We start from the raw sequence: 18,708 nt of genomic DNA, 5'->3' as shown, positions 1-18,708 counted from the left end.
ATGGTCATGATCTGTCTAGATTCCTGAAAAGTTTGGAGCAGTTCGTACTATTGCAGATGTGGATGGTGAGGAGTTGCTAGTTGGAACGACTCGCAACGCAATACTAAGAGGCACCTTCTCTGATGGTTTCGTGGCCATAGTGCAGGTACGTTGCATATATGAGGTACCAGCAAGTAATATACAGGTCCTTCTCAAAAAATTAGCATATTGTGATAAAGTTCATTATTTTCCATAATGTAATGATAAAAATTAAACTTTCATATATTTTAGATTCATTGCACACCAACTGAAATATTTCAGGTCTTTTATTGTTTTAATACTGATGATTTTGGCATACAGCTCATGAAAACCCAAAATTCCTATCTCAAAAAATTAGCATATTTCATCCGACCAATAAAAGAAAAGTGTTTTTAATACAAAAAAAGTCAACCTTCAAATAATTATGTTCAGTTATGCACTCAATACTTGGTCGGGAATCCTTTTGCAGAAATGACTGCTTCAATGCGGCGTGGCATGGAGGCAATCAGCCTGTGGCACTGCTGAGGTGTTATGGAGGCCCAGGATGCTTCGATAGCGGCCTTAAGCTCATCCAGAGTGTTGGGTCTTGTGTCTCTCAACTTTCTCTTCACAATATCCCACAGATTCTCTATGGGGTTCAGGTCAGGAGAGTTGGCAGGCCAATTGAGCACAGTAATACCATGGTCAGTAAACCATTCACCAGTGGTTTTGGCACTGTGAGCAGGTGCCAGGTCGTGCTGAAAAATGAAATCTTCATCTCCATAAAGCTTTTCAGCAGATGGAAGCATGAAGTGCTCCAAAATCTCCTGATAGCTAGCTGCATTGACCCTGCCCTTGATAAAACACAGTGGACCAACACCAGCAGCTGACATGGCACCCCAGACCATCACTGACTGTGGGTACTTGACACTGGACTTCAGGCATTTTGGCATTTCCTTCTCCCCAGTCTTCCTCCAGACTCTGGCATCTTGATTTCCGAATGACATGCAAAATTTGCTTTCATCCGAAAACAGTACTTTGGACCACTGAGCAACAGTCCAGTGCTGCTGTTTCTGGTTCAAAAGTGGCTTGACCTGGGGAATGCGGCACCTGTAGCCCATTTCCTGCACACGCCTGTGCACGGTGGCTCTGGATGTTTCTACTCCAGACTCAGTCCACTGCTTCCGCAGGTCCCCCAAGGTCTGGAATCGGCCCTTCTCCACAATCTTCCTCAGGGTCCGGTCACCTCTTCTCGTTGTGCAGCGTTTTCTGCCACACTTTTTCCTTCCCACAGACTTCCCACTGAGGTGCCTTGATACAGCACTCTGGGAACAGCCTATTCGTTTAGAAATTTCTTTCTGTGTCTTACCCTCTTGCTTGAGGGTGTCAATGATGGCCTTCTGGACAGCAGTCAGGTCGGCAGTCTTACCCATGATTGCAGTTTTGAGTAATGAACCAGGCTGGGAGTTTTTAAAAGCCTCAGGAATCTTTTGCAGGTGTTTAGAGTTAATTCGTTGATTCAGATGATTAGGTTAATAGCTCGTTTAGAGAACCTTTTCATGATATGCTAATTTTTTGAGATAGGAATTTTGGGTTTTCATGAGCTGTATGCCAAAATCATCAGTATTAAAACAATAAAAGACCTGAAATATTTCAGTTGGTGTGCAATGAATCTAAAATATATGAAAGTTACATTTTTATCATTACATTATGGAAAATAATGAACTTTATCACAATATGCTAATTTTTTGAGAAGGACCTGTATCTACACAATTTTCCTTGTTTCAAATCTTAGACAGCAAAGACATGTTGGGTGTGTTCGAAAACCTACTGAGCTTTCTACATAAACAGCATTTTACGTCATCCTACGCACGCTCCCGAGAAAGAGACTGTTCGAATTCTTAGATGCCTTAAAATGCTGCCTAGTAAGGCACCTTAAATCTGAACGGTATTTTGACTGAATAACCAGGGAGCATTCAATGCTGCCTTATCGGTGAAGGCAATCCCAGCATTCTGTGCAGCACAACTTTTCTCACAAAACAGATGCGGAGCAATGAACAGAATTATTTTCAAACGTAAATAAATTATCATTGATTGATTTTTTATTTGTATTAAGGTGTACAAGTTGTCAGCGAATTTAACCGCTTTCGATACACAGAGGGAGACGTTAGTTGACATGCTAGAGCGTTGTGCCATCTCATCCCATTGGTTTGAATGGCATGAGGCTAACTGTGTTAGCCTAGTAAGCGAAAACGGATGTAATCTCTGTCTAAGTAGTGCGTTCGAATAACCTCACTTATAAGTCAATGATTTATTAAAATCCTCTCTACTTAGGCAGCTGCCTATGTAGGCAGTAAGACAGCAAGGCAGCTCACTGGGTTTTTGAACAGACTCGTTGTATGTCCATTTAGACATAGCCATAGCTGATGCCATTGCTAACACGAACGTATTTTTATCTCGGGCTGGGACTGGCACTGAGAGCGCACTGACAATCACAAGTGCACATTCCAATGGCTAGGCTGTTTCGGCCACACACACACACTCTTGGTCATTAGCCAGTTGTGGGTAGTGGGTTAGCATACATTACTACTGCTGTTTCTTTAGTTGTTCCACTTTTAAATTACATGGAAAAAACATCTGATGCCCGGCTTTCACTTTTAGTAGTGTTTGTAGTGTAAGTGTGTGTGTGCATGTATGCATGTATTTGTGTATATATACACACGCGTGTGTGTTCTATCTACACAGACACAATTACCTAATAGTCTTTGCCCCCCATGTTCAATGTTGCCACAATACACAGTTTACTCTGACCCCTTATATTCTATTATGGTCTATACTGCCATCCTGCGGTCAAAAAGTATATTACATTCATGTAAGTATAAGTAATATGCCAAACGTTATATGGCCACGCGTTATATAAGTATATGGACAACCCTCCACACCCATTGCTAACAGGTGTAGATTTTTTTTAAAAGTAAAGTACATTATATTCCTTAAAGCAACACTTTGGGACAGGCCTTTTTGATAGCTAGACAGACCGACAGACAGATCAACTGACGTGTCTAAGCTTGTTGAAAACGTACATGTAGTGTTTGGCTTTAAACCTTCTTGTTTATTGTGCAATATTTTATTATTCAGCTGTTACCCAGATACATGCTTATGCCTAAAAAGGCATGTTGAGGAAATGTTTTATTCTATGTTTTACACTACATGATCAAAGGTATTGGGACACCTCTTCTAACTCATGTGTTTAGCCACATTAATTGCTAACAGGTTTAATATTAATAAATCAATCATATAAAGAAAATGATATGCTTCCAACTTTGCAGCAACACTTTAGGGAAGGCTCTTTCCTGTTCAAGCATGACTGTGTCCCTGTGCACAAAGCTAAGCTTGGTTTAAAGAAACCCCAGTGACCTGCTCAGACCCACTGAACAGACAGCTTTGGAGTGAACTGGAACATCAGTTGGCCAACATCAGTGCCCAGACATACAAATGCTCTATTTACTGTGCACAAATCCCCACATTCATACCTCAAATTTATGTGAGAAGCTTCTCAGAAGAGTGGCTGTTGTTGTAGCTGAAAAGATCCTGTTAAGGCCACTCTATTTTAATACCATTTGCTCATGGTCAGGTGTCCACATACTTTAAACTGTATAGTGTATATTTATATGTATATATTTCTTTGATTTCTGCCTGGCACAGTGCCTAGAAGTCTATGAGAAAACACATTTCTTGTATTCAGCATTCTAACATTCTTCACTAACTAGTCGACGTGCATGGTTCGGTTTCCCAGGGGCATGTTGATGAAATGTGGGGTCTGTCTACACACCCCTCCCAGAACATCTTTCTCACCTGTGGCAATGACAAACAAGTATGTATGTGGAATGCTGAAGACCACAGCCTGGGCTGGTGTACTGCACTAGAGGTGATACACAGTGATATACACACACACACCAAACTTACAGAAAGTAAATGTTCTTATAAATGTATTGACTTTCTACACTGTTGCATTGTAGGAATCAGGTCTGTGTGCCGACTTCTGCCCCAATGGATCTGTTGTTACTGTTGGACTGAGCACTGGGAGGTAAACTGTACTGTTTTACTATAAAAAAAAATATATATATTCACAATATTTAAATGGGTGTTTTTTTTTAACTGGGCTAGTGCCTGTGTTTTGCCCACTGCCCAAATTGTACTCAAAAGTATTAAAGTCAAAAGTGATAATCACTAGCTACTTGCTGTATATAAACTATTTATCTATGTATATATTAGGATTTTAACATCATGTTTTACACTTTGGTTACATTCATGACAGAAACGATAGTTACTCATTACACAAGATTCATCAGCTCACAAGTTTAATGTCAAACACAGTCATGGACAATTTTGTATCTCCAATTCACCTCACTTGCATATTTTTGGACTGTGGGAGGAAACCGGAGCTTCTGGAGGAAACCCACTCAGACACGGGGAGAACATGCAAACTCCACACAAAAAGGACCCAGACCAAGAACGTCCGAACCCAGGACCTTTTTGCTGTGAGGCGACAGTGCTACCCACTGAGCCACCGTGCCGCCCGCTGTACATAAACTAATGAGTTATGTTTTCAAAAGTCAGTGTTTTTAACACTTGCATTACAAGGTTACACATAGGCAATAATCATTTTCATCATCTTCAATCCATGGATTCACCCATCTCCCCCTTTAGACATAGGCTATCATGTCTGTGTAGATACCCGGCCAGCCGACAGTACTACTTTAAAGCTAGACATGATTCCATAAAGAGAACAGAATTCATAGACTAGTAGACTAATCTATCTATTAGTCTGATAAATAGAGACAGAGTAAGTGCAAGCTATACCCACAGACTTGCCATCATAAACTAGCCCTTTAGGCAGTAAACTTTAAACCTTAAACAAGTATACTTCTGTAAGTTTCTTGCACTGGTGTTCTTTACACACCATCTTTTGAATGGGTAACATCACTTCTGTATGGCTTTCTTTTTGTGTATTAGAGTTTTATGTTGCATTTCGTGATGCAGCGGTGGACTGTGTTAAAGGATAATGTTTTTTTGAAGTACTCCTGAGCACAAAAGCGGCCCAACAGTAGCAACCTGGCAGTGGTGGGGTTTGAACCAGTGACCTTCTGATTACAAGACCAGTATCTTAACCACCAGGATACGGCTTGCCTGTAGAACGTCTTTATTTGTTATATATACTGTACATACACCGATCAGGCATAACATTATGACCACCTTCGTAACTGACTGGTCTGCGGCTGTGCAGCCCCTTACGCAACAAACTGTGATGCACTGTGTATTCTGACACCTTTCTATCAGAACCAGCATTAACTTCTTCAGCAATTTGAGCTACAGTAGCTTATCTGGCCAGCCTTCGCTTCCCACATGCATCAGTGAGCCTTGGCTGCCCATGACCCTGTTGCCGGTTTACCACTGTTCCTTTCTGGGACCACTTTTGATAGATACTGACCACTGCAGACTGGGAACACCCCACAAGAGCTGCACAAGAGTTTTGAAGATGCTCTGACTCTGTCAACTAGCCGTCACAATTTGGCCCTTGTCAAACTCGCTCCAATCCTTACGCTTGTCCATTTTTCCTGCTTCTAACATCAACATTGAGGATAAAATGTTCACTTGCTGCCTAATATATCCCACCCACTAACAGGTGCCATAATTAAGAGATAATCAGTGTTATTCACTTCACCTGTCAGTGGTCATAATGTTATGCCTGGTCGGTGTATACAGGTGTACAGTACAACAAAATTATTTCTTTGAATATACCAGCTTGTTTGGAAGCTGGGTCCAGAGTGAGTTTGGAAGTGGGTCAGCCATTGCACGGTGCCCCTAGAGCTAAGAGGGTTAAGGGCCTTTCTCGAGGACCCAACAGTGTCTGCATGGCATCGGGCTGGGATTCGAACTCTCAACCTTCAATTGGTAGTTCTCTTACTGAATTTGGTTCAAGGTGTTGAGCCACGATCCATCTTTGCTTGCATACACTGAGCCTTTCTGCTGAATGGAAGTTTCATGCACTGGTGTTCTTTACACACCCTCTTTTTAATGGGTAACAGCACTTGTTCTAGCTTAAATGCCATCCATACTGCTGGTCATTTCACGAATCATTTCAACATTATATTTTGTATTTTCTAATTTGTAAATTGTGGACAGTGTGCACCTGACTGAACCATTCACTGTGTAGTTAATAGTATGTAACAGAATTAATGATGTTGTACATTGGTATGGTATTGTGCGGTTTGGGATGCAATCTTTTATCACTCCATTAAGCTCAGTTTTACAGAGTTTCAAATTAGCTTGTGAATTAGTTTTTTAATGCACCATTTAGTAAATGCATGTAATACATTTTAAATGGAAAACGTATGACAGTAAACTTATTAACATCATCCATCCTTTTCTCTCTTGTTTTGTGTTTTTGTTCTGCAGGTGGTTGGTCCTAGACTTGCAGACTCGACAGGTGGTGTTGGATCTGACTGATGGAAACGAGCAGCTTTCAGTTATAAGATACTCACCAGGTCAGATCAGACATCTCAATCTCAGTCTTTCATTACAAAGAAATCTCTTACTGTTGTGCTTGTGTTGGTAGTCACCTTAAATCTCACAGTGCTACTATTCACTACACAGTCAAAGAAATGTGGAAACCCAGATACATCTATTGCAAGCTGGTGCATACATTCATTTATTACTAAGTCAAGTGACATAAATCAGGAGATTTATGGACTGGGCTGACATGGCTGAGCAGCTACACACTAGCCTAGGATCATCTTTTGCTAAAGTAGCATAATTAAACTGCCACTGGACTCTCCATGTTTTCTAGAAAGATGAATCATGATTCACTATTTTACAGTCTAAAGGACAGATTTGGGTTTGCCAGCTGCCCAAATTTATAGCACTAGCTGTAAGGTACGGTAGAGGAGAAAAAATGACCTTGGGTGTTTTGAATGGCTGGGCTGCTCCCCTTAGTCCCACCAAAGGGAGATCTTTAAGCCACGTAGGATTTACCAACTGTTTTTCCAGAAATAAGCTGGACTCATTTGATCACAGCACAGGTTTCCACTGTTTTTGGTCCATCTGAGATAAGCTAAAGTCCAGAGAACTCAGCATTTTTTTTGCATAGCTTTCTGTGTGGCTTTCCCTTTGTGTAATTGAGTTTCAGGTGGCATTATTGATGTAGCGATAGACTGTGTTGGGGAGCAATGGTTTTGTAAAGTACTCCTTAGCCCATGTGGCTATATTTTTTCATGCTTCTTGGTTTTCTTTTAATTCCCTGAAGCTTTTTACAATATTAAGTTTGGTAGATGGTAAAATACCTACATTATTAGCATTCTAACATTGAGAAATGTTCTCTTTAAACCAACAGTTCTTTTACTGAGTTTGGCTTAAAGTGTTAAACCACGAATCATCTTTGCTTGCAAACACTGAGCCTTTGGTGGATCCTCCTTTAATACCTAAATCAATTCTCAATTCTGTTATCAGTTCTCCATGTTAAAAATGAGGTAACTTGTATATTCCTTAACCCCCCCCCCCCCCAGTCTAGTTGTATCAAATTACGCGATTACATTACTTTTCCTCTCTACTGATGTTGACCTCCACTCTGCCCGAGGAGAGCTGTGACTAACACATGCCTCCTCCGACACATGTGCAGTAGCCGACTGCATCTTTACACCTGGCGAGTTCATATGCGGATCAGCTTTGTGTACGGAGAGTCACACCCTGATCCTCATTATCCCTCGTCTCTGTGCAGGCGCCATCAATCAGCCAGCAGAAGTCGTAATTGGATCACTTATATGAATGTTATAAAAACATTTTGTTTTAGCATAACTCTGCCCCAGCACACATTAATGTCCATAAACAAATGATTTGAAGTTCTGTAAATAACTTGACTGGCCTGCACAGAGATCTAATCTTAACCGCATTCTAGAACTTATCACCCAACATCAGTCCCAACCTTACTAATGATCTTATGACTAAATGAAAGGAAACCCATTCAATAATGCTCCAAATCTGAGTAAAATAGACTTTCCAGCAGCAGAAGATAGACCAACTTAATAGATTTGCACTGTATGATTGTAATCATTTGCATTTATTTTTATAGATGGAAGCTTTTTGGCTGTTGGTTCCCACGACAACTTCATTTACATTTACAGTGTAACGGAGGGGGGTCGGCGCTACACACGCTTTGGAAAGTGCACGGTAAGCCAAGCATGCCGGAGCAGATATGCCAGTACTTGAAGGTCTTTTGTTAGGCTGTGAAATGTGTAATACTGCATTTCTCCCTGACATTTTGAGATATATGCTTATAAATGTAACAATACAGTGTGTATAAAGTGACGTTTGCACCCAACTGATTTTCTCTTTACTATTTTAGGGTCACTCCAGTTTTATTACACATCTTGACTGGTCAAAAGATGGGAAGTACATCATGTCCAATTCCGGAGATTATGAAATTCTTTATTGTAAGTATTTTTGCACATCTACTTCGCATTAACAAGCTAAGCTAAGTAAAGTTGCTTGCTTCCAGGCCACCCAAAGAGGATGGGTCCCTGCTGAGTCTGGTTCCTCTCAAGGCTTCTTCCTGTAATTTTAAGGGAGTTTTTTCCTTGCCGCTCAGGTGGCGCAGTGGTAAAGTACGCTAGCGCACCAGAGTTGGGGTTTCGAATACATCGTATCGAATCTCAGCTCTGCCTTCCGACTGGGCTGGACGGCTGCATGAACATTGATTGGCTGTTGTTCATAGGGGTAAAAAGTCGGATCATAGGGCCTCATAACTGGTGCAACTGCGGCCCCTGCTGGCTGACTGATGGCGCCTGCACAGGGCTGAGGAATAATGCTGATGGGGGTGTGGCCCTCCATACACAGTGCCCGTCAGTGTATGAACTCGACTCGTGCAGGTGAAAAATGCAGTCTGTACTGACTGTACGTGCCGGAGGGGGCGAATGTCAGTTGAGAGGCGTCCTCAGTCAGCGGTGAAGAGTCGAATCAGTATAGAGGAAGCAATCAGGGTAATTGGACACGACTAGATTGGGGGAGAAAATTGGGGGAAAAAGTGGGAAAAATAGCAGTAGAGTTTTTCCTTGCCGCTCAGTAGGGTTTTTTTTTTGTCTGTTGGTCCTGGATTCTGTAAAGTTGCTTTGAGACAATGTCCATTGTGAAAAGCGCTATGTAAATAAATTTGACTTGACTTGACTTGACATACAGATGTCTGATTTATATGTTTTAATGAATTACTTCTATGTTTCTGTTTCTATGATTAATTTTCCTAGATAAATTGATTTATCATTTGAAGTATTATTAGTAGTAAGTCTCCTATAAACCAGGGGTGCCCAATCATACAGTAGAGTTGTCTTAACTTTCTTAAGTGAATACTTTCTGTTGTGAATAAAAGGGCCATTAAAGCAGAATACACACTAATATATTTTAAAATGCTTAAATCTTTTATTTATTTAGGTCTTCTTTCCACAATAAAACACATTTTAATCACTAAAATCTATTTGTTAAAAAACGACTTTCAGATTTAGGCTTAGTTTCATTTTTATTGGTTAGAAAAATTGTCAGAACAATATAAGTCTGTCTTTGGCACCCAAGGAGCATGTTTAAAACCTCATTTAAGGGTCTGTGAGGGTTGATGCTGATCGATGAGCCCTTGTTAATGCCATGCTACGCTCACCAAGTAAGTAGTCAAAGTGAGACATTATTGTTTTTTCCTGGCATAAGCTTTGTGTGTTACTCTACTTTATTAAACGTCTGATACCTGGATAATTGGTTTTTGGTGCAAAGTCACAGCAAATTGAAGTTGAGGTGCATTTCAGAGCGCCCTGGATTATTGAAGTCGGCATTCAGCTTTCCCTATTTGAACTCATGGATTAACTGAAATAAAATGTTATTACATGTTGGTGTGAATTATCAGTCAAAAGTATCACATTATTAGTTTACTGTATTACGTTATTAGTATAAAAAAACCCATTTCCATAGTTTTGCTGTTTTGTTGGTTGTACATTTTGGTCAGCCCGCGGTCTTAAATGTCCTATTTTTCTTCTAGATTACTGTGTCCTGGACTTGGCTCTAAACAGCTGTGTGCTTTGTTTCATACAGGGGATGTAGCTGGAGGCTGTAAGTTGCTGCGAAATCGTTTTGAGAGTAAAGATCGTGAATGGGCGTCCTATACCTGTGTTTTGGGCTTCCATGTCATGGGTAAGAGACACACACATAGACACACATACTAATTCAGCATAATAGAATAGAAGAATAGAATGCCTTTATTTGTCATATACAGTGTATCACAAAAGTGAGTACACCCCTCACATTTCTGCAAATATTTCATTATATCTTTTCATGGGACAACACTATAGACATGAAACTTGGATATAAGTTAGAGTAGTCAGTGTACAACTTGTATAGCAGTGTAGATTTACTGTCTTCTGAAAATAACTCAACACACAGCCATTAATGTCTAAATAGCTGGCAACATAAGTGAGTACACCCCACAGTGAACATGTCCAAATTGTGCCCAAAATGTCAATATTTTGTGTGACCACCATTATTATCCAGCACTGCCTTAACCCTCCTGGGCATGGAATTCACCAGAGCTGCACAGGTTGCTACTGGAACCTCTTCCACTCCTCCATGATGACATCACGGAGCTGGTGGATGTTAGACACCTTGAACTCCTCCACCTTCCACTTGAGGATGCGCCACAGGTGCTCAATTGGGTTTAGTCCATCACCTTTACCTTCAGCTTCCTCAGCAAGGCAGTTGTCATCTTGGAGGTTGTTTGGGGTCGTTATCCTGTTGGAAAACTGCCATGAGGCCCAGTTTTCGAAGGGAGGGGATCATGCTCTGTTTCAGAATGTCACAGTACATGTTGGAATTCATGTTTCCCTCAATGAACTGCAGCTCCCCAGTGCCAGCAACACTCATGCAGCCCAAGACCATGATGCTACCACCACCATGCTTGACTGTAGGCAAGATACAGTTGTCTTGGTACTTCTCACCAGGGCGCCGCCACACATGCTGGACACCATCTGAGCCAAACAAGTTTATCTTGGTCTTGTCAGACCACAGGGCATTCCAGTAATCCATGTTCTTGGACTGCTTGTCTTCAGCAAACTGTTTGCGGGCTTTCTTGTGCGTCAGCTTCCTTCTGGGATGACGACCATGCAGACCGAGTTGATGCAGTGTGCGGCGTATGGTCTGAGCACTGACAGGCTGACCGCCCACGTCTTCAACCTCTGCAGCAATGCTGGCAGCACTCATGTGTCTACTTTTTAAAGCCAACCTCTGGAAATGACGCCGAACACGTGGACTCAACTTCTTTGGTCGACCCTGGCGAAGCCTGTTCCGAGTGGAACCTGTCCTGGAAAACCGCTGTATGACCTTGGCCACCATGCTGTAGCTCAGTTTCAGGGTGTTAGCAATCTTCTTATAGCCCAGGCCATCTTTGTGGAGAGCAACAATTCTATTTCTCACATCCTCAGAGAGTTCTTTGCCATGAGGTGCCATGTTGAATATCCAGTGGCCAGTATGAGAGAATTGTACCCAAAACACCAAATTTAACAGCCCTGCTCCCCATTTACACCTGGGACCTTGACACATGACACCAGGGAGGGACAACGACACATTTGGGCACAATTTGGACATGTTCACTGTGGGGTGTACTCACTTATGTTGCCAGCTATTTAGACATTAATGGCTGTGTGTTGAGTTATTTTCAGAAGACAGTAAATCTACACTGCTATACAAGCTGTACACTGACTACTCTAAGTTATATCCAAGTTTTATTTCTATAGTGTTGTCCCATGAAAAGATATAATGAAATATTTGCAGAAATGTGAGGGGTGTACTCACTTTTGTGATACACTGTACATATATAGGTGTACAGTACAATGAATTCTTTCTTCGCATATCCCAGCTTGTTTGGAAGCTGGGGTCAAAGCGCAGGTCAGCCATTGTACAGGGCCCCTGGAGCAGAGAGGGTTAAGGGCCTTTCTCAAGGGCCCAACAGTGGCTGCATGGCTAAGCTGGGAGTCGAACTATCAATCTTTCAGTTGATAGCTCAAAGCTCTACCCACTAGGCTACAACTGTCCCATTCAGTTTAAGCGAGTTAACCTTTCTTAATATTATGTAATTGTAAGTGTTATATTACTGATCAATGGTTTCTCACACCTCTATATACAGACAGTAGGGGTAGAAAAGCAAAACGTGTTTTTTATTTTCATTTAATTAACACCTAAGATGTCTAGATGTCTAGAAGTGCTTTCAAGTACAAAAATACCAAATGTATTACATAATACAAAACTTCTACATACTTCTCTTAGGTCAACAGTGGCTGCATTAAAACCCTAAGACTATGATAGTGTGATGCCATGGCATAAGACAACAAAATAAGAACAGACTCTACCTTTTTATTATTCCAGAAGTACAGCCTGCACCTAGGATGATTTGAGACAATGTTGGCCTAGTAAGTGGAGCTTTGGGCTACCAATTGAAAGGTTGTGAGTCCATATCACAGCTCTGCCATGCAGTAGGACCCTACTAAATTAACGGGAAAATGTGCTTAATTTTACGGACCTTGTTTTTTAAAGATCACAGACTTCATGGATTTTTAAACAGAAGTTCCACATTTTACCACATTGTCATCAAATAACACTTATACATTTCATGATAAAACAAATAAAAGCTACAATACACAGCACAGTCTACCCTAACGGATACATGAATACTCCTCTGTGTTTTGACACCCCCCCTTCCTCTGCGTCCGCTGAATCGGTTGGGAGTTTTCCAAACTCAGTTTTGTCTAACCGATTGCTAATGTAACCGAGCATCTTTAGAGTTTAGAAAGAAAGAAATAAACTGAACATAGACAAATTATAAGGAGCAGAATACCTTACTGCCTTGAGGTGTAACCACACGAAAAAATTAGCCTTTAATTCGCCTAATTGGCCATGTACTTAACATACACAAGTAGAGGCCTCTGAAGATGGGCAGGTTTTAACTACACTAATTCAGTATGTAAAACTGTAAATGAGTAAATCTAGTGTGTTACTCTTCATCTCTGTTTTTGCACTATTATTGTTAAGGTTTGTCAAATACAGGTCCAGGTTACTCCAGAGAGTAATTTTATTACCTTTATTAAATCATTCCTTTTATTTTAATAATGATTGTTGTGTGTTTACTATTGTGACTCTGTAGGTGTATGGCTGGAGGGTTCAGATGGAACAGACATCAATGCTCTGTGTCGTTCTCACAGTGAAAGATTGGTGGCAGTGGCTGATGACTTCTGCAAAGTTCACTTGTTCCAGTATCCATGCCCTAAACCAAAGGTCCAAAACTTCTAGAAATATTCCTGTTACTATTGTTCTTAGCTACCTCAGGCATCTGTAAAGTTCAGATCAGTCATAAAGTTTAAGGCTTGACAAGTAATGTGTGTTATTTTTGTTAGACCAGCTTCTTCAAGAAACCATGTCTAAGGCAGACTAAGCATAAGTCAGGTTCAGAGGGTCATGGCACTGCATAGTTTATCATATGCCCTACTTTTTCTTTTTTAAACATACTTTTGGTTATTGTGAACAAATAAATCAATTTAACTCTAAACAGTTAAAAAACTAAGCTTTGTTTCTCAGACCATAAAACTTTCCTCCAGAAGTCTTCTTCATAATCCATGTGATCAAGCATAAAGGTTCTAATTTTAGAGGGGATTCTTTCTTGCATGGCAACCTGTAAGCCCAAGGAGATTTAAAATTGTAAATTTTGCAAATATTATAGAATTAATAATCTAAGTTGCTGTGTGTATATTTGATGGGGGTATTTGATGATTTTATTAATCTACTTTCAAGTAACAATTTAGAAATCCGCTTAGGTGGCGCAGCGGTAAAAACACATGCTGGAACCATAGCTGGGATCTCGAATACATCGTATCGAATCTCAGCTCTGCTCTTGACCTGTTGTTCAGATATGGGCGGGACTAAGCCGGATGGGGTCTCTCTCTCATGACTGGTGCAATTACGACCTCTGCTGGCTGATTGATGGCGCCTGCACGGAGATGAGATGAGAAAAGAGTGCTCTCAGGGTGTGTCTCTCCGTACACAACGCTGAGCCGCACTGCACTTGTCAAAGTGCAGGTGATAAGATGCATACGGCATGCTGCCCACATGTTGGAGGGGGCGTGGGTTAGCTTTGTTCTCCTCAAACCGAGGCAATTGGGCAATTGGACACAGTAAAAAGGGGAGAAAATGCATAAAGAAAATACATTTTAAAAAAAGTAACAGAAAATGGTAATTAGAAAATAAACAATTCCTAGTTTTGAAGTAAAATATCTGTTAAATGTGTTTACTTACATTTTTCTACAGGCACCCAGTTACAAGTATGAAGGCCATGGCAGTCACGTGACCAACGTACGCTTCACCTACAATGACAGTCACCTCCTGTCATTAGGTGGCAAGGACACATGTATCCTCCAGTGGCGAACTAGAAGAGGTGGGGCAGCAGACAATAAAGACCACCCGGCCTCCTCCGTTCCTCCTCTCTCTTCCACTGGCTGTCCTGAACCAAGGATCCAGTCTGAGAAAGGGATAGAATGAACAGTGAGAGAAGGAGAAGAAACAGTGAAATAAGAACATTGTGTTGCACAAACTACGTAAATTTAGCACTGTGCTTGACCAAATGTTGTGGTCAGTAATGACACAATGCCTGGACAATTACTATACCGGTTTTAAATGATACATTATGCAAATTCATAAGAGAAACCGACCACAACTTTTGTAAAGAAAATTTTTTCATATGCATAATATTGCAGATGTTAATGTATGTAAGCATCATCTCAAAGCTTCCCATTTATTCTGTTTTACTCATTGTAGTATGTTTACTCAACTAATGCTTTCTAGATATGGCCCTCAGCTGCCTTTTTTAACTGTGTTCTCTTTTGCTACTTACTTACTTAACTCAAGAACAAAAAGTTTTGCATTCTGTCTGTCAATACATAAAACTTGAGATGATTGATGTACTGTTACACTGTACAGGTGAAAAAGTGTTGCCAAATTCCAGTGCTATTCCCAAATTCCAGACCAGACTCCTGCATTATTTATCTTAAAGACACCTGATCCAACTAACCTGTTAATTACAAGCTTAAGCATGTGTGTTAAAACATGAAATGTGCCAGACAGTGCAGGACTCCCTTCAGGACTGAGACTGGAAGTAGACTCTTTTAGTCATTTGCTGGCATCCCCATGAATATATAAGCAGAAGTGCCAAATAAAGGGCAGTGTGGATATTGACACAAGGACAGTGTAAATGCTGATCTCTCAGTGTTAATCACCAGTGTTAATGTCTATATTCAGTTTGTACATTTCAGTTTTTTATTTGGACTGATAAGTTCCTGGGGGTCGCACCGGCCTACTGCACTAGCCCACCACCACTAGGATCTTGAGCTTGATTGAATCTAGGCAGGCTTTCGACCTGGTTGTTGTCCAAACAGGCACAGTTGGCTGTGTCTGTGGGTGGGAGGTCGACTGGGCTTTGTTGCAGCTGTATAATAACGGTATCCTTGGAGTTCATATCGTGTCTTTCCATAGGCGCTGCAGCTTTTTTTTAAGACTTCACCATTTGCAGGTGAAAAGATGTGCCCAGCCAATGCGCGGCTGACAGAGGGGTGTGTGAAGAATTGCAATAGAGGAATTGGCTATAATTAGATTGAGGGAAACATGGGGGAAATGCAAAAAATTGACTAATGAATTAAAAGGATTGTAATTATTTATGCCTTATGTATGAGGATATATTTCTTTTTACCTAAGAAATTATTTTTATGGCACCATATAATAAAATGCTATCTGTTTGATTTCTGAATGGTGTGGTGTGATGTTTTGTTTAAGCATTTGTGTTGTTTAAGGAGTAAACAAGGAGATCTTTCCAGTTTTCACAGTAATATACAGTGTATCACAAAAGTGAGTACACCGCTCACATTTTTGCAAATATTTTATTATATCTTTTCATGGGACAACACTATAGAAATAAAAGTTGGATATAACTTAGAGTAGTCAGTGTACAACTTGTATAGCAGTGTAGATTTACTGTCTTCTGAAAATAACTCAACACACAGCCATTAATGTCTAAATGGCTGGCAACATAAGTGAGTACACCCCACAGTGAACATGTCCAAATTGTGCCCAAAGTGTCAATATTTTGTGTGACCACCATTATTATCCAGCACTGCCTTAACCCTCCTGGGCATGGAATTCACCAGAGCTGCACAGGTTGCTACTGGAATCCTCTTCCACTCCTCCATGATGACATCACGGAGCTGGTGGATGTTAGACACCTTGAACTCCTCCACCTTCCACTTGAGGATGCGCCACAGGTGCTCAATTGGGTTTAGTCCATCACCTTTACCTTCAGCTTCCTCAGCAAGGCTGTTGTCATCTTGGAGGTTGTGTTTGGGGTCGTTATCCTGTTGGAAAACTGCCATGAGGCCCAGTTTTCGAAGGGAGGGGATCATGCTCTGTTTCAGAATGTCACAGTACATGTTGGAATTCATGTTTCCCTCAATGAACCGCAGCTCCCCAGTGCCAGCAACACTCATGCAGCCCAAGACCATGATGCTACCACCACCATGCTTGACTGTAGGCAAGATACAGTTGTCTTGGTACTTCTCACCAGGGCGCCGCCACACATGCTGGACACCATCTGAGCCAAACAAGTTTATCTTGGTCTCATCAGACCACAGGGCATCCCAGTAATCCATGTTCTTGGACTGCTTGTCTTCAGCAAACTGTTTGCGGGCTTTCTTGTGCGTCAGCTTCCTTCTGGGATGACGACCATGCAGACCGAGTTGATGCAGTGTGCGGCGTATGGTCTGAGCACTGACAGGCTGACCTCCCACGTCTTCAACCTCTGCAGCAATGCTGGCAGCACTCATGTGTCTATTTTTTAAAGCCAACCTCTGGATATGACGCCGAACACGTGGACTCAACTTCTTTGGTCGACCCTGGCGAAGCTTGTTCCGAGTGGAACCTGTCCTGGAAAACCGCTGTATGACCTTGGCCACCATGCTGTAGCTCAGTTTCAGGGTGTTAGCAATCTTCTTATAGCCCAGGCCATCGTTGTGGAGAGCAACAATTCTATTTCTCACATCCTCAGAGAGTTCTTTGCCATGAAGTGCCATGTTGAATATCCAGTGGCCAGTATGAGAGAATTGTACCCAAAACACCAAATTTAACAGCCCTGCTCCCCATTTACACCTGGGACCTTGACACATGACACCAGGGAGGGACAACGACACATTTGGGCACAATTTGGACATGTTCACTGTGGGGTGTACTCACTTATGTTGCCAGCTATTTAGACATTAATGGCTGTGTGTTGAGTTATTTTCAGAAGACAGTAAATCTACACTGCTATACAAGCTGTACACCGACTACTCTAAGTTATATCCAAGTTTCATGTCTATAGTGTTGTCCCATGAAAAGATATAATGAAATATTTGCAGAAATGTGAGGGGTGTACTCACTTTTGTGATACACTGTATATGAGACTTGCCTCTAATTTTTTTTTTTTTGCTAATGTTGCTTGTCCATATTTTACATTAAATGCCATCATGCTGTTCCTCAATGGTCAGGACTCTCCCAGACCACCACAGAGCAGGTATTATTTGGGTGGTGGGTCATTCTCAGCACTGCAGTGACACTGACATGGTGGTGGTGTGTTAGTGTGTGTTGTGCTGGTATGAGTGAATCAGACACATAAATGCTGATGGAGTTGTTAAACACCTCACCGTCCCTGCTGGACTGAAAATAGTCCACCAACCAAAAATATCCAGCCAACAGCACCCCATAGGCAGCGTCCTGTGACCACTGATGAAGGTCTCGAAGATGACCAACTCAAACAGCAGCAATAGATGAGCGATCGTCTCTGACTTTACATCTACAAGGTGAACCAACTAGGTAGGAGTGTCTAATAGAGTGGACAGTGAGTGGACACGGTATTTGAAAACTCCAGCGCTGCAGTGTCTTGTGTGCACACTAACACACAACCACCATGTCAATGTCACTGCAGTGCTGAGAATGATCCACCACCTAAATAATACCTGCTCTGTGGGGGTCCTGATCATTGAAGAACAGGTTGAAAGGGGGCTAACAAAGTATGTAGAGAAACATTTGAGATGCTTTTATCCAAAAAGACTTACAATTATACAGTTTGAGCAATTGTGGGTTTAGGACCTTGCTCAGGGGCCCAACAGTGGTGGTGGTGGTGAGACTTCAACCGGCTTGAACCGGCAACCTTATAATTACTAGTCCAGCATCTTAATGAAACAGATAAACTACAGTCAGTAATTGTACAAGTGCTTCTATATGGTAAGTGGAGCTGATAAAATGGACAGTAAGTGTAGAAACAAAGAGGTGGGTTTAATGTTATGGCTGATCAGTGTATATCCACGTACAAGATCATCTCTTGACTAGTGGTCAGTTGTGTATTGGCGCCCTATTCAGAGAGTTTTTCTGGCTGTTTTTTTACATATGGGACCGAACCCACCGAGAGCCTGACCAGTAGGCACAAGACGTTCCTTCGCTACGCATTGACTGTCAATGTGTGTGGAGCCAAAGCCGAAGTCTGCCGGTGATGTCCGAGCGCTTCCGAAGATGACGTGTTTTCGGCAGAGGGGAGGGGGGTGAGGAGGAGGAGGAGGATGA

At 41.6% G+C, this 18,708-nt stretch overlaps 1 protein-coding gene across 1 annotated transcript in view; it reads left to right on the top strand.

Moving 5' to 3' along the window:
• Nucleotides 1–15,868, top strand: part of eml3 (EMAP like 3) — a 96,556-nt gene extending 80,688 nt beyond the window's left edge. Inside the window, exons 16-24 of the mRNA XM_062994072.1 lie at nt 20–145; nt 3,794–3,925; nt 4,017–4,084; nt 6,457–6,545; nt 8,126–8,223; nt 8,399–8,486; nt 10,123–10,221; nt 13,220–13,350; nt 14,377–15,868. Of these exons, the coding sequence (XP_062850142.1) occupies nt 20–145; nt 3,794–3,925; nt 4,017–4,084; nt 6,457–6,545; nt 8,126–8,223; nt 8,399–8,486; nt 10,123–10,221; nt 13,220–13,350; nt 14,377–14,607 (1,062 nt within the window). The 3' untranslated portion in view covers nt 14,608–15,868. The remainder of the gene's footprint in view (nt 1–19; nt 146–3,793; nt 3,926–4,016; nt 4,085–6,456; nt 6,546–8,125; nt 8,224–8,398; nt 8,487–10,122; nt 10,222–13,219; nt 13,351–14,376) is intronic.
• Nucleotides 15,869–18,708: the final 2,840 nt, after the last annotated feature.

Source organism: Trichomycterus rosablanca, chromosome 4 (genome assembly GCF_030014385.1).
Source record: "Trichomycterus rosablanca isolate fTriRos1 chromosome 4, fTriRos1.hap1, whole genome shotgun sequence".
Classification (NCBI taxonomy): Eukaryota; Metazoa; Chordata; class Actinopteri; order Siluriformes; family Trichomycteridae; genus Trichomycterus; species Trichomycterus rosablanca.
The sequence above is the reverse complement of the archived record's forward strand: the minus strand, read 5'-3'. Positions and strand labels throughout refer to the sequence as shown.